Source organism: Bubalus kerabau, chromosome 9 (genome assembly GCF_029407905.1).
Source record: "Bubalus kerabau isolate K-KA32 ecotype Philippines breed swamp buffalo chromosome 9, PCC_UOA_SB_1v2, whole genome shotgun sequence".
Taxonomy (NCBI): Eukaryota; Metazoa; Chordata; class Mammalia; order Artiodactyla; family Bovidae; genus Bubalus; species Bubalus kerabau.
Genome location: NC_073632.1, coordinates 40,276,621 through 40,290,152, shown reverse-complemented (window position 1 = coordinate 40,290,152; position 13,532 = coordinate 40,276,621). Strand labels below are relative to the sequence as shown.

At 37.7% G+C, this 13,532-nt stretch overlaps 1 protein-coding gene across 11 annotated transcripts in view; it reads right to left on the bottom strand.

Moving 5' to 3' along the window:
- Nucleotides 1-13,532, bottom strand: part of CEP85L (centrosomal protein 85 like) — a 140,740-nt gene that overhangs the window by 81,777 nt on the left and 45,431 nt on the right. The window contains exon 1 of one of the 11 annotated variants that reach the window (XM_055535069.1): nucleotides 47-470. The exons of the other annotated variants lie outside the window; for them this stretch is intronic. Coding sequence (XP_055391044.1) covers nucleotides 47-68 — 22 coding nt within the window. The 5' untranslated portion in view covers nucleotides 69-470. Of the gene's footprint in view, nucleotides 1-46; nucleotides 471-13,532 lie in introns of those variants that run through there. 11 annotated transcript variants of the gene reach the window in all.

The following is a 13,532-nucleotide window of genomic DNA, read 5'->3' as shown; positions in this document are numbered from 1 at the left end:
AGCCAACCTCCCAAAATAAATTTTAGACCTTAAATTCCCAACATACCCTGCAATGACGATACAGACATTCAGAAGCACCTGCGCAGATTTCAGTTTGGAAGTGAGTCACGTGAGAAAACGGGCTCTGTGTGGAGCTACCATTTCTGGCAACAGCAGACACATTAGCCTCCCAATGACAACAGTAGAGGTGGCCAAACCAAGTGCTGGCAGAGAAGGCGCAGTACCTGGGCGGCATCGGCTGGTTCCTCCAATGGGGCAGGAGAGGGTCCGATCTCAGAGGCGCCTGAGGTGTATTACCTGGAAGCTTAACCCTAAGCCTGGTTCTCCAACGCTCCTCAGAAATTTTGAGTTAATGAAACATCCTTAAATAAATTCCTCCTGTTCTTAATCATCCAGTCAGCTTCTTCTGATTAAGAACACTAACTGATCCAAGTATGAAGCCAGGAAAATATTTCAAAAAAATAAATGTTTTTAAAAAGAATACTTATTTTTTTAAAAAAGATGCTAAACTCACTAAACAGTAAAAGTGCATTCCCTATTATACACATGAAACTATTAATGACTGCTAATATCCTATGATGATAGAACTTAAAACTGTTATAGCCTTTGGAAGAAGAGGGGTAATATGTTTACATCAATATTTAAAATATGCAAACAAACACACATATCCACGGGCAGATAAATGATCTGGAGGAATATGTGGTGGTGGTTTAGTCGCTCAGTCGTGTCTGACTCTTGTAACCCCATGGACTGTAGCCCACCAGGCTCCTCCATCCATGGGATTTCCCAGGCAAGAATACTGGAGTGGGTTAACATTTTCTTCTCCAAGGGATCTTCATGACCCAGAAATCAAAGCCAGGTCTTCTGCACTGCAGGCAGATTCTTTACTGACTGAGCTACGAGGGAAGCTGTGTATATAAGTACACACATATTCACGGGCACATAAATGATCTGGAGGAATATACTTAAAACTTAATAAACACAGGTAGAAAGAGGAGAAAAAGAAAGGATGCTTTTACATTCTACTTTACACAATGTCTTCTTTTCTTTCCAAAGAGTATAAATTTACCATTTAGCCAACCTTCTGCAAAGATGTTTTATTGTGTCACCTCAGAGAGTCTGAAATATCAAAGAACACTACTTCTAAATTATGAATTATATATGAAGTGACTGTCTCACATTCCATGCCACAGCTGAAACTTCTGAGACCAGCTGAAACTTCACCAGTCCTGGATGCTACTTCTATCTGAAAATGTGCTAACTTCCTGTCTACCTTTGCCAGCTCGATATTTTCAAACTGCATAGAAAATCAACAATTGGTGATAAAAACCAATTCTACATCACACTAGTATTTACTCCTACAAATCTAAAAGCTACTGTAATATATCCTGTTCATAGAACATTACATTAAGAATAGAATTTACTCCAAAACTCACTTACATCTAAAGTTCTCAAATTTCAGCACAAAACAGTTACCTGGTATCTGGAGCCCTACTCCAAGAGATTCTCATTCAATTAAAGAGTAGAGAAGGTCCAGGAAACATCACTTTTTAATAAGTGATTCTGCTCTTCTATTCAGTACAATGTTCTATTCAGTATACCTGTGACTGATTTCAGTTCTGAAACCTTCAATTTCAAGATTAAATATCTCAAGTCCAACTATCAACAGTATTTGAGGTTCACTGTAAAAACTGATTTACTGTGACATTCAGAATTTGTTCTGTGAAAACTCAGAATTAAAGTTTATTCTATCCACATACATATGCACATACATACACATGCACCCACACAACATAAATTAATGAACAAAGAATTAAACATTTGACAGGATAGATACCTGAAAAAAAACAACCATTCTTAGAGATGAATCGAAAATTAATTTATTTTGCCTAATGAAACACAATTAGAGGCAGATGCAACGCATTTCCTAATGTGCTTCATTATACCACCTAATTGTAGCCACAAATCTCAAAGGCAAGTTATTATGATGGCGTCCAGCAGTATCTAAGTTAGAATAGTGAAATCTGAAACCAGCAGAAGGTAGTCCTTTTAAAAGCCAGAGGACAGGGTCTATAGTATTCACAGAGAACACAGAAAAGCTAATGATTGCAGACAGATTTCAGCTTACAGGGGAAAAAATGAAGAAGAGGACACTGCTATAACCTGATAATGCAAGTGAATTACATTTAAGACAACAAAAGTTCTGAATTCTGAACAAAATCACTGTCATCATCTTCTTATCTAGCAATTCATGCCAGATTGATTCTATCTTCTTACATGTAGGGACAGTCTCTCTATTCTTTCTTATAGTAAAAAGGAATTAAATTTTTTAAAAAACCACACCTTCCAGATCTATAGTATAATAAGAAATCATAAATGTTTACAATTAAAAAATAATCAGGAAACTGTATAAATATATTAAAATATTCTGATTTTAAAAATAACAGCTTGTATTTTCATTCAATATAAAATATAGTATTTTACATTTTAAATAAAAATGTTAAGCCTAACCCAAAGGCAATAATTAAGTTTTATAAAACACCATGACTTTTTCCCCATTCCTGCTAATGCCGTGATAATGTATCATGAGAAAGAAAAAAAATTTAAGCCACATTTAACTCTCCCCATTTTTTTAAACAAATGAACATTTTAAGCATTCCTTACATTGTTAGGTAAATATTTTTAAAATATTCTTAACTATACTCTGGTAGGAAAAGAGCTATATAAGGAAACTCAATAATATTCAACCAAACAATCTTCTAGCAATGTATAATGTACAAGGCACTGTGCTAGGCAGAACAGACTATGCAAATATATTATTCACAATAAAATAGGAAAATAGCCCTCCTCGGGGTTTACAATTTCACCATTACACACACACAGCTGCAGGACAGAACTAAAGCTTATCACAAGGAAACTACAAGGCACCAGACAGTATGAAATGCGCTGGAGAGAAAAGGCAGCTTATTCATACAGCAAGTCTCAGAATAATAGCCAGCTTCTCTATAGCAATAACGGAATCCAGAGCACAGTGAAATAGCTCCTGAAAGTTAACAGTAAATAATTGGCACCCAAGAATTGTTTGGAGCACTAAGCTATCTTCCAAGATCGAAGGCAAAATATATCATCCTGCTAAACAAAAACAGAGCTTATCACCGAGAGACTCACTAAAATTGTACTAACATTTAAGGTTCTTTCACTAAAAAAGAAAAATGAGTCCTGAGTTGTAAAAACAAGATTAAAAAAAATAAACGTGTGATTAAACCTAAGAACACCAATGGTTATATAACAATATGTAACTTGTGGGTTAACAAAAAGAGGGCAAAGAAAACCAAAATATCAACTATGATGAATAAAACAAGGATGGAACAGCATTCTAACATTATAGTCAAGTTAGAGATGCATATTATAATTTCTAAACAACTAAAAGAATAGGGAGAGCTCAAAACTGTACAGCCACAAGCAAAAAAATATAAAGCTGGATTCCTCTCTTATACTTTCAACAAGTATTGCTCAAAATGAATCGCAGGCCTAAATGTAACAGCTGAAACTATATAATCCTTAGAAGAAACCATAGGCGTAAATCTTCATGACCTTTAAGTCAGGGAGTAATCTGTCAGATACAACACCAAAAGCCCAAGCACAAAAGAAAATAAAGATAAATTGGACCTGAATAAAATTTTTAAAAATTTTGCTACAAATGATAGCATAAGGAAAGTGAAAGGACAGCCCATAAAATGGGAGAAAATCTTAGCAATTATACATCTGATAGGGACTTCAGATTATATGAGAAACACAATTAGATTATATAATAAATATACAAATTATCCAATGTAAAAATGGATGTGAAATTTGAAAAGTCATTTCTCCAAAGATCAACAGATGGTCTTATTAAAGCACACAGAAAGATGCTCAACATTTTTAGGGAAATGCAATTCAAAACCACAATGAGCACCATTTCACACCCATTAGGATGGCTATCATCCAAATGACGGATAATAAGTGTTGGCAAGGAGGTGGAGAAATTGGAACTCTCATACAAAGCTGATAGGAGTGTAAAATAGTACTGCTGTTTAAGAAACAGTTTGGCAGTTCCTCAAAAAATCAAAAATAAGAGTTACCATATGATCCAACAGTTCCACTCCAAGGTATACACCAAAGAGAAATGAAAACATATCCAGAGAGGTATTATTAGTCAAAAAGTCAAAATAACTCAACATCCATCAACTGATAAATGGATAAATAAAAAGTGTTACAGTGGAATATTATATAGTAATGAAAAGAAGTATTGATTGATACGTGTTCCAACATGAATGAATCTAGAAAACATTACACTAAGTGAAAATCAGTAACAAAGGACAACATATTAGATGACTCTATCTGAAATGTTCAGAACAAAGAAATTTATACAGATAAGTGACTGCTTAAGAGGATGGGAGGAAAGATGGAGAGAGAGAGATTACAGATTTCTTAGGGGAGGAGGAGCTAAAAAATGTTCTAAAATTTGATTGTATAACAGTTGAACAATTCTGAGACTATATTAAGAAGCATTAAACTGTATACTTTAAATGGGTGAATTATACAGCATATGAATTATAGCTCAGTAAAGATTTTTTAAAGATATGTGTGTACAACTTGTGATACACTAGAAGGAAAATGTCATGAGAGAAAAAGTGAATCAAAAGAAGGTAAGAAAGAAAAGGCTTGAGAAAAGCAGAACAGAAAGTATACAATATGATTAAAAATGCATCAAAATTTAACAATCACAGTAAGTAAAAATCCACTCAAAGAACTGTTCACATAATTTTTAAATCCAGCTAAATGTTTACAAAAGATATACCTAAAATATTAAGTCCTATTTTGGCACTATGGTATCTGCATAGAAACTGAGAATGATTGCATTAAAGAATCATACAGAAATAACCATCAAGAACATTAGAACTGTGTATCAGGTATCAAAATCATGAAAAGCATACTTTCCTGAACTGCTTGCTTTTACTTGTTATAATGAGAAGCTTCTGTTTCCCTACTGCCAAACATTTGACCTACTATTTCAGCAACTGTACTTGATAGTAATAATACACAATTATGTGCAAATCTTGGTTCTCATTTAGTTATTGTCTAATCATTATCACCAATCACCTTTTTTTCTTAACTATTTTATATTTCTCAATTGTATTTTGTGAAGTCACTTCAAATCCTACTAAGGCAGAAATTGAGTGACAAGTTCTAAAATTACTTGTTTAAAATAATTATATAAGTCTATACTGTTCACAAGTTAGTTCTCAAGCCCTTTTTGTACACTCTTACCAATCATTCACAACAAATTAAGAAACTTCATTTTGTAAGTTTATGTAAAATAAGATGAAAAGCAGGTTTTTAAAGTGGGGGGAGCATTTCTGATCTGCAGTCAGATTATTGGCAACTTAAAGGACAATCTAGGTACTGTTTAAAGAGGTCAACAATTCAAGGCAAAACTCATTTTAAAAGTTGGTCAGTTAAAAAAAAAAAAAGCTCCTTTTTTGTATTTACACCAAAACTGTAGTATTTTTATGTTCTACATGTAGTATTTTTATGTAGTATTTTATGAAAGGCTTTTAAAATTTCTTTCAACTGTACCATTTACTACATATCTCTTATGAGTTTCAATTTAGATGGTCTCATCAGCAGTTTACTTGCAAAGAGCTGCAAGTGTTCTTTCTCTCTAAAAATGTTTATAAATCAAATTGTAATAATCTCAAATTATGAAGAGTGATTTTGAAAATTCAAATTTTCTCAGGAAAAAAAACTGTTACTTTATGATAGAACTGACAAAAAAATTAGCATCTGCTCCTCTAACCACCTACATGTCTGGGGAGATATGAAGTCATTAACCTCTACTCTAAACCCATGGCTGTCTGACTGAGAGTCTTTCCAGGTCAGAAATACCTGGGTTCAACACAGGTCTCAAAAGTGGACTACATTCAGGTCAGTCAGCTGGGTCAGGCTCAGCAAGTCATATTCTACCACGCCAAGATGCAAAATGATAGAAAAACCTGAGTGTATGAATGGATGGATGGATGGATGGATGGATGGATAACAATGAAAGTAAAAATGAGGTCCAAAAAGATACAAAATATACCTCCAACAAACAATTTTAATTTCTGCAAATCTACTACAGCTGAATGCTCTTATATGTCACATTTAAAGTTTTAAATTCAAATATTTTCTTTTCAGCAATAATGTAGATTAACAAGAAAATTAAGTAGAGATGCAGGGCAAAGGAAAACAGTTATTTGGTTTGTAAATGAACATAAATCATAATTGTTTTGAATACTGCCTTGAAATTATTTGATTTCACAAGCAAAAAAGTATTCTGTGTGTAACTTCTGACCTAATTCCATATGTAAATGAAGAACTAAATCTATAAAGGTTAGATTACTTGACTAAGTACAGATCTCAAAATAGAATCCCAGTCTCCTGTTTCTCAGTCTAGTGTTACCTATCCTATCCTACACACTACACTACACCTCTCCGTTTTCCTCCTCTAGTGTCTCACTTTAAGAACAGATATCTAATGGTGTGGGTAAGGGCATACTTTTAGAGTTAGATTTGAAGAACCTCAGCTCCATCATTTGAACAGCTGTGCAAACCCAGATATGTTATTAACATCTTCTAAGTTATATTTTTTTACCTTCTCTCAGTGAAGAGAAGGTAATTGTATTTTACCTTCAGTTCAGTTCAGTTCAGTCACTCAGTCATGTCCGACTCTTTGCAACCTCATGGACTGCAGCACACCAGGCTTCCCTGTCCATCACCAACTCCCAGAACTTACTCAAACTCATGTCCATTGAGTCAGTGATGCCATCCAACCATCTCATTCTCTGTCATCCCCTTCTCCTCCAGCCTTCAATCATTCCTAGCATCAGGGTCTTTTCCCATGAGTCAGTTCTTCGCATCAGGTGGCCAAAGTATTGGAGTTTCAGCTTCAGCATCAGTCCTTCCAATGAATATTCAGGACTTATCTCCTTTAGGTTGGACTGGTTGGATCTCTTTGCTGTTCAAGGGACTTCTCAAGAGTCTTCTCCAACACCATAGTTCAAAAGCATCAGTTCTTCAGTGCTCAGCTTTCTTTATAGTCCAACTCTCACATCCATACATGACTACTAGAAAAACCAAAGCTTTGACTAGATGGACCTTTGTTGGCAAAGTAATGTATCTGCTTTTTAATATGCTGTCTAGGTTGGTCATAACTTTTCTTCCAAGGAGCAAACGTCTTTTAATTTCATGGCTGTGGTCACCATCTGCAGTGATTTTGGAGCCCCTAAAAATAAAGTCACTGTTTCTATTGTTTCCCCATCTATTTGCCATGAAGTGATGGTACCAGATGCCATGATCTTCGTTTTCTGAATGTTGAGCTTTAAGCCAACTTTTCACTCTCCTCTTTCACTTTCATCAAGAGGCTCTTTAGTTCCTCTTCACTTTCTGCCATAAGGGCGGTATCATCTGCATATCTGAGGTTATTGATATTTTTGCTGGCAATCTTGATTCCAGCCTGTACTTCATCCAGCCCAGTGTTTCTCATGATGTACTCTGCATAGAAGTTAAATAAGCAGGGTGACAATATACAGCCTCGACGTACTCCTTTCCTGATTTGGAACCAGTCTGTTGTTCCATGTCCAAGGTATTTTACCTTAGAAGGATTCTATAGTGAAAAAATTTTTAATCGTGTACAGAAGCTATGACAAACCTAGACAGAATATTAAAAAGCAGAGACATTACTTTGCCAACAAAGGTCCGTACAGTCAAATCTATGGTTTTTCCAGTAGTCATGTACAGATGTGAGAGCTGGACCATAAAGAAGACTGAGCACCAAAGAATTGTTCCTTTTGAATTGTGGTGCTGGAGAAGACTCCAGAATCCCCTGGATTGCAAGGAGATTAAACCACTCAATCTTATAGGAAATTAGTCCTGAAAATTCATTGGAAGGACCGATGCTGAAGCTGAAGCTCCAATACTTCGGTCACCTGATGCAAAGAGCAAACTCACTGGAAAAGATCCTGAGGCTGGGAAAGACTGAAGGCAAAAGAAGAGGACAGCAGAGAATGAGATGGTTGGATGGCATCACTGACTCAATGGACATGAATTTGAGCAAACTCTGGGAGATAGTGGAGGACAGAGGAGCCTGGCATGCTACAATCCATGGTGTCACAAAGAGTCAGACATGACTTAGTGACTGAACAACCACCACATCAGAACTATAAAACCTCACATTGCAAAAAAATACAGCACATATTCTTATTAAGGTTAAGGTCAACTGACTATCTAATTTACTGTAATTTTCTGGAGATCATGTTATGGGAGTATCCATCATCAACAGCCCTGAAAGTGCCAAAGCTATGAAGTTACAGCAACATAAGGTTGTTCATCAATGAAATGAACCTTAATAAAATAGGGAAACAGGTTAGAGAACAGTCTAAATATCATTTATGTCACCTACAGAATGGATATAGAATTGTACCCAACATGTAATTTTTTTATTAACTGAAACACTCACGTAAACCTCTTATAATGCCTTACACATAGTAAATGCAAAATAAATATTACTACTATTTTAATTAAAGTTTAAGAAGGAAATCTCGATTTGCTTAAAATATTACCTAAGGTATGGGGATGAGCACAGAATATCTGAAATAATATTGCCATGTGTTAGAATTTATACCTGTATAACTTTGGCATTGTGTACATGTAGGTTTACCATTTCACCTTCTTTTTACCTTGCTGCTGCCAAGTCGCTTCAGTCGTGTCCGACTCTGTGCGACCCCATGGACTGCAGCCTACCAGGCTTCTCCATCCATGGGATTCTCCAGGCAAGAACACTGGAGTGGGTTGCCATTTCCTTCTCCATCTTTTTATCTTAGTAACACTTAAAATATTCTGTAAAAAAGAAAAAAGGGTAAGAACGAGAAGATATTTTATATTAAGCTGAAGTGTTTTAAAGAAACCATTTAGGAAAGGCGGTCCTAAGCTGGTGGAGAAATAGGACGGGGAGACCACTTTCTCCCCCACAAATTCATCAAAAGAACATTTGAACACTGAGAAAATTCCACAAAACAACTTCTGAATGCCGGCAGAGGACATCAGGCACCCAGAAAAGCAGCCCACTGTCTTCAAGAGGAGGTAAGAAAAAATATAAAAGATAAAAAGAGAGACAAAAGAGGTAGGGACAGAGCTCCATCCTGGGAAGTGAGTCTTAAAAAAGAGAGAAGTTTCCAAACACCAGGAAACACTCTCACTGCCGAGCCTGTGGCGAGCCTTGGAGCCACAGAGGGCAACATAACCAGGAGGGAAAATAAATAAATAATTAAAACCCACAGATTACGTGCCCAACGGTAACTGCCCCTGCGGAGCAGCAGCGCAGACACCTGCACCCGCTGCTAGCAAGCGCGGGCTGGGCAGGGAGGCGTGGGCTGCAATGCTTAGAGTAAGGACCGGGCCTGAATGCCCCGAGGGCAATCTGAGGGAACTAACTTGGTATAGCAAACCAGACTGGGGGATAGCTACCACGCAAAAAGCCCTAACCTAAGACACCACCAGGCCCGCTCACAAAACAAAGGACTGAGCAGAGCTAGCCGGCTGCAGACCGGCCCATCCCCTTCCGGTGACAGGCAGGGGAGGGCAGCCAGAGCCGGAAGAGGGCAATCGCGGCCCTAGAGAGGCATCAGCTACCAAACTGCAAGCAGGCTTCATTGCTAACTAAGACTTCTTGGGATTCTGGATGGTTAACATCCGCCTGAGAAGGTACACTGGCTGTACACCCAGAAAACCGAGCAGTGGTAAGTTGCAGCGACCGTGCTCGCCAAACACCTGGTTACCTGAGCTGCTCGGACCTGGGAAGGGCACAAAACGCAGGCCCAACTGAGTCTGCGCCTCTGAGGACTACCCGAGTGCCTGAACCTGAGCAGCTTAGACGTGGAAGGTGCATGCAGCCCAGGGCCAGCACCGGACAGTTCCCAGCAGAGCAACCTAGAGCCTAAGCAGTGTAGACAAGGAAAGTACATACGCCTGTGAGCAGGGGCAAACCCAGTGTGGCCGAGACAGTGCAAACACTCGCCAGTGTTATTTGTTTGCAGCGTCCCTCCCTCCCCACAGCACTGAACAAGTGAGCCTAAAAAACTGTCCACCACTGCACCCTTGTGTCAGGGCAGAAATTAGACACTGAAGAGACCAGCAAACAGAAGAAGCTAAAACAGAGGCAAGTGCAATAGATTAAAACCCTGTAGTTAGTACCAACTACAGAGGAAGGGGCCTACAGATCTTGAGAAATATAAGCCGGATCAAGGAACTATCCGAAAATGAACTGAACCCACCCTGCCCATACCACCACCAGAGAAAGTCCCAGATACATTTTTACTATTTTTACTATAATTCTTTAATTTTTTTTTATTTTTAAGTCCTCTATTACTCCTTTAATTTTCATTTTTATAACCTACTATTACTTTGCAAAAAAAAAAGATACCCTATTTTTTAAAGCAAACTTCATATATATATATTTTTTTTATAATTTTTGTGACTTTTTTTTTCTTTAGTGTATTTTTGAAAATCCAACCTCTACTCTAGATTTTTAATCTTTGCTTTTTGGTATTTGTTATCAATTTTGTACCTTTAAGAACCCAATCTTCAGTACCCATTTTTACTTGGGAGTGAGATTACTGGCTTGGCTGCTCTCTCCCCCTTTGGACTCTCCTTTTTCTCCACCAGGTCACCTATATCTCTTCCCTCCCCTTTCTCCTCTCTTCCCAACTCTGTGAATCTCTTTGTGTGTTCTGGACAGTGGAGAACACTTAGGGAACAGATTACTGGCTGGATCTGTCTCTCTCCTTTTGACTCCCCGCCTTTATCCTCCTGGCCACCTCTGTCTCCTTCCTCCCTCTTCTCTTCTCTGTATAACTCTGTGAACATCTCTGAGCAGTCCAGACCGTGGAGCACTCATAAGGAAGTGATTACTGGCTAGCTTGCTCTCTCCTCTCTTGATTCCACCTCATCTCATCCTGGTCACCTCTATCTCCCTCCTCCCTTTTCTCTTCTCCATGTAACTCTGTGAACCTCTCTGGGTGTCCCTCACTGTGGAGAAACTTTTCATCTTTAACCTAGATGTTCTATCAATGGTGCTGTATAGATGGAGAAGTCTTGAGGCTACTGTAAAAATAAGACTGAAAACCAGAAACAGGAGGCTTAAGTCTGAATCCTGAGAACACCAGAGAACTCCTGACTTCAAGGAACATTAATCAACAGGAGCTCATCAAATGCCTCCATACCTACACTGAAACAAAGCACCACCCAAGGGCCAACAAGTTCCAGAGCAAGACATACCATGCACATTCTCCAGCAACACAGGGACATACCCCTGAGCTTCAATATACAGGCTGCCCAAACTCACTCCAAAGCCATTGACATCTCATAACTCATTACTGGACACTTCATTGCACTCCAGAGAGAAGAAATCCAGCTCCACCCACCAGAACAGGGACACAAGCTTCCCTAACCAGGAAACCTTGATAAGCCACCCGTACAACCCCACCCACAGTGAGGAAACTCCACAATAAAGAGAACTCCACAAACTGCCAGAATACAGAAAGGCCACCCCAAACACAGAAATATAAACAAGATGAAGAGACAGAGGAATACCCAGCAGGTAAAGGAACAGGATAAATGCCCACCAAACCAAACAAAAGAGGAAGAGATAGGGAATCTACCTGATAAAGAATTCCAAATAATGATAGTGAAAATGATCCAAAATCTTGAAAACAAAATGGAATCACAGATAAATGGCCTGGAGACAAGGATTGAGAAGATGCAAGAAAGGTTTAACAAGGACCTAGAAGAAATAAAAAAGAGTCAATATATAATAAATAATGCAATAAATGATATCAAAAACACTCTGGAGGGAACAAATAGTAGAATAAGGAGGCAGAAGATAAGATTAGTAAGGTAGAAGATAGAATGGTAGAAATAAATGAAACAGAGAGGAAAAAAGAAAAAAGAATTCAAAGAAATGAGGACAATCTCAGAGACCTCTGGGACAATGTAAATATCCCAACATTAGAATCATAGGAGTCCCAGAAGAAGAAGACAAAAAAAAAAAGACCATGAGAAAATACTTGAGGAGATAATAGTTGAAAACTTCCCTAAAATGGGGAAGGAAATAATCACCCAAGTCCAAGAAACCCAGAGAATCCCAAACAGGATAAACCCAAGATGAAACACCCAAAGGCACATATTAATCAAATTAACAAATATCAAACACAAAGAACAAATATTAAAAGCAGCAAGGGAAAACAACAAATAACACACAAGGGGATTCCCATAAGGATAACAGCTGATCTTTCAATAGAAACTCTTCAGGCCAGGGGGGAATGGCACGGCATACTTAAAGTGATGAAAGAAAATAACCTACAGCCCAGATTACTGTACTTAGCAAGGATTTCATTAAAATATGAAGGAGAAATCAAAAGCTTTACAGACAAGCAAAAGCTGAGAGAATTCAGCACCACCAAACCAGCTCTCCAACAAATGCTAAACTATCTTCTCTAGACAGAAAACACAAAAAAGGTGTATAAACTCGAACCCAAAACAATAAAGTAAATGGCAATGGGATCATACTTATCAATAATTACCTTAAATGTAAATGGGTTGAATGCCCCAACCAAAAGACAAAGACTGGCTGAATGGATACAAAAACTAGACCCCTATATATGTTGTCTACAAGAGACCCACCTCAAAACAAGGGACACATACAGACTGAAAGTGAAGGGCTGGAAAAAGATATTTCACGCAAATAGAGACCAAAAGAAAGCAGGAGTAGCAATACTCATATCAGATAAAATAGTCTTTAAAACAAAGGCTGTGAAAAGAGACAAAGAAGGACACTACATAATGATCAAAGGATCAATCCAAGAAGAAGATATAACAGTTATATATGCACCCAACATAACAGCACCGCAATATGTAAGACAAATGCCAACAAGTATGAAAGGGGAAATTAACAATAACACAGTTATAGTGGGAGACTTTAATACCCCACTCACACCTGTGGATAGATCAACTGAACAGAAAATTAACAAGGAAACACAAACTTTAAATGATACAATAGACCAGTTAGACCTAATTGACATCTATAGGACATTTCACCCCAAAACAATGAATTTCACCTTTTTTTCAAGTGCACACGGAACCTTCTCCAGGACAGATCACATCCTGGGCCATAAATCTAGCCTTGGTAAATTAAAAAAAATTGAAATCATTCCAAGCATCTTTTCTGACCACAATGCAGTAAGATTAGATCTCAATTACAGGAGAAAAACTATTAAAAATACCAACATATGGAGGCTGAACAACACGCTGCTGAATAACCAGCAAATCACAGAAGAAATCAAAAAAGAAATAAAAATATGCATAGAAATGAATGAAAATGAAAACACAACAACCCAAAACCTGTGGGACACTGTAAAGGCAATGCTAAGAGGAAGGTTCATAGCAATACAGGCATACCT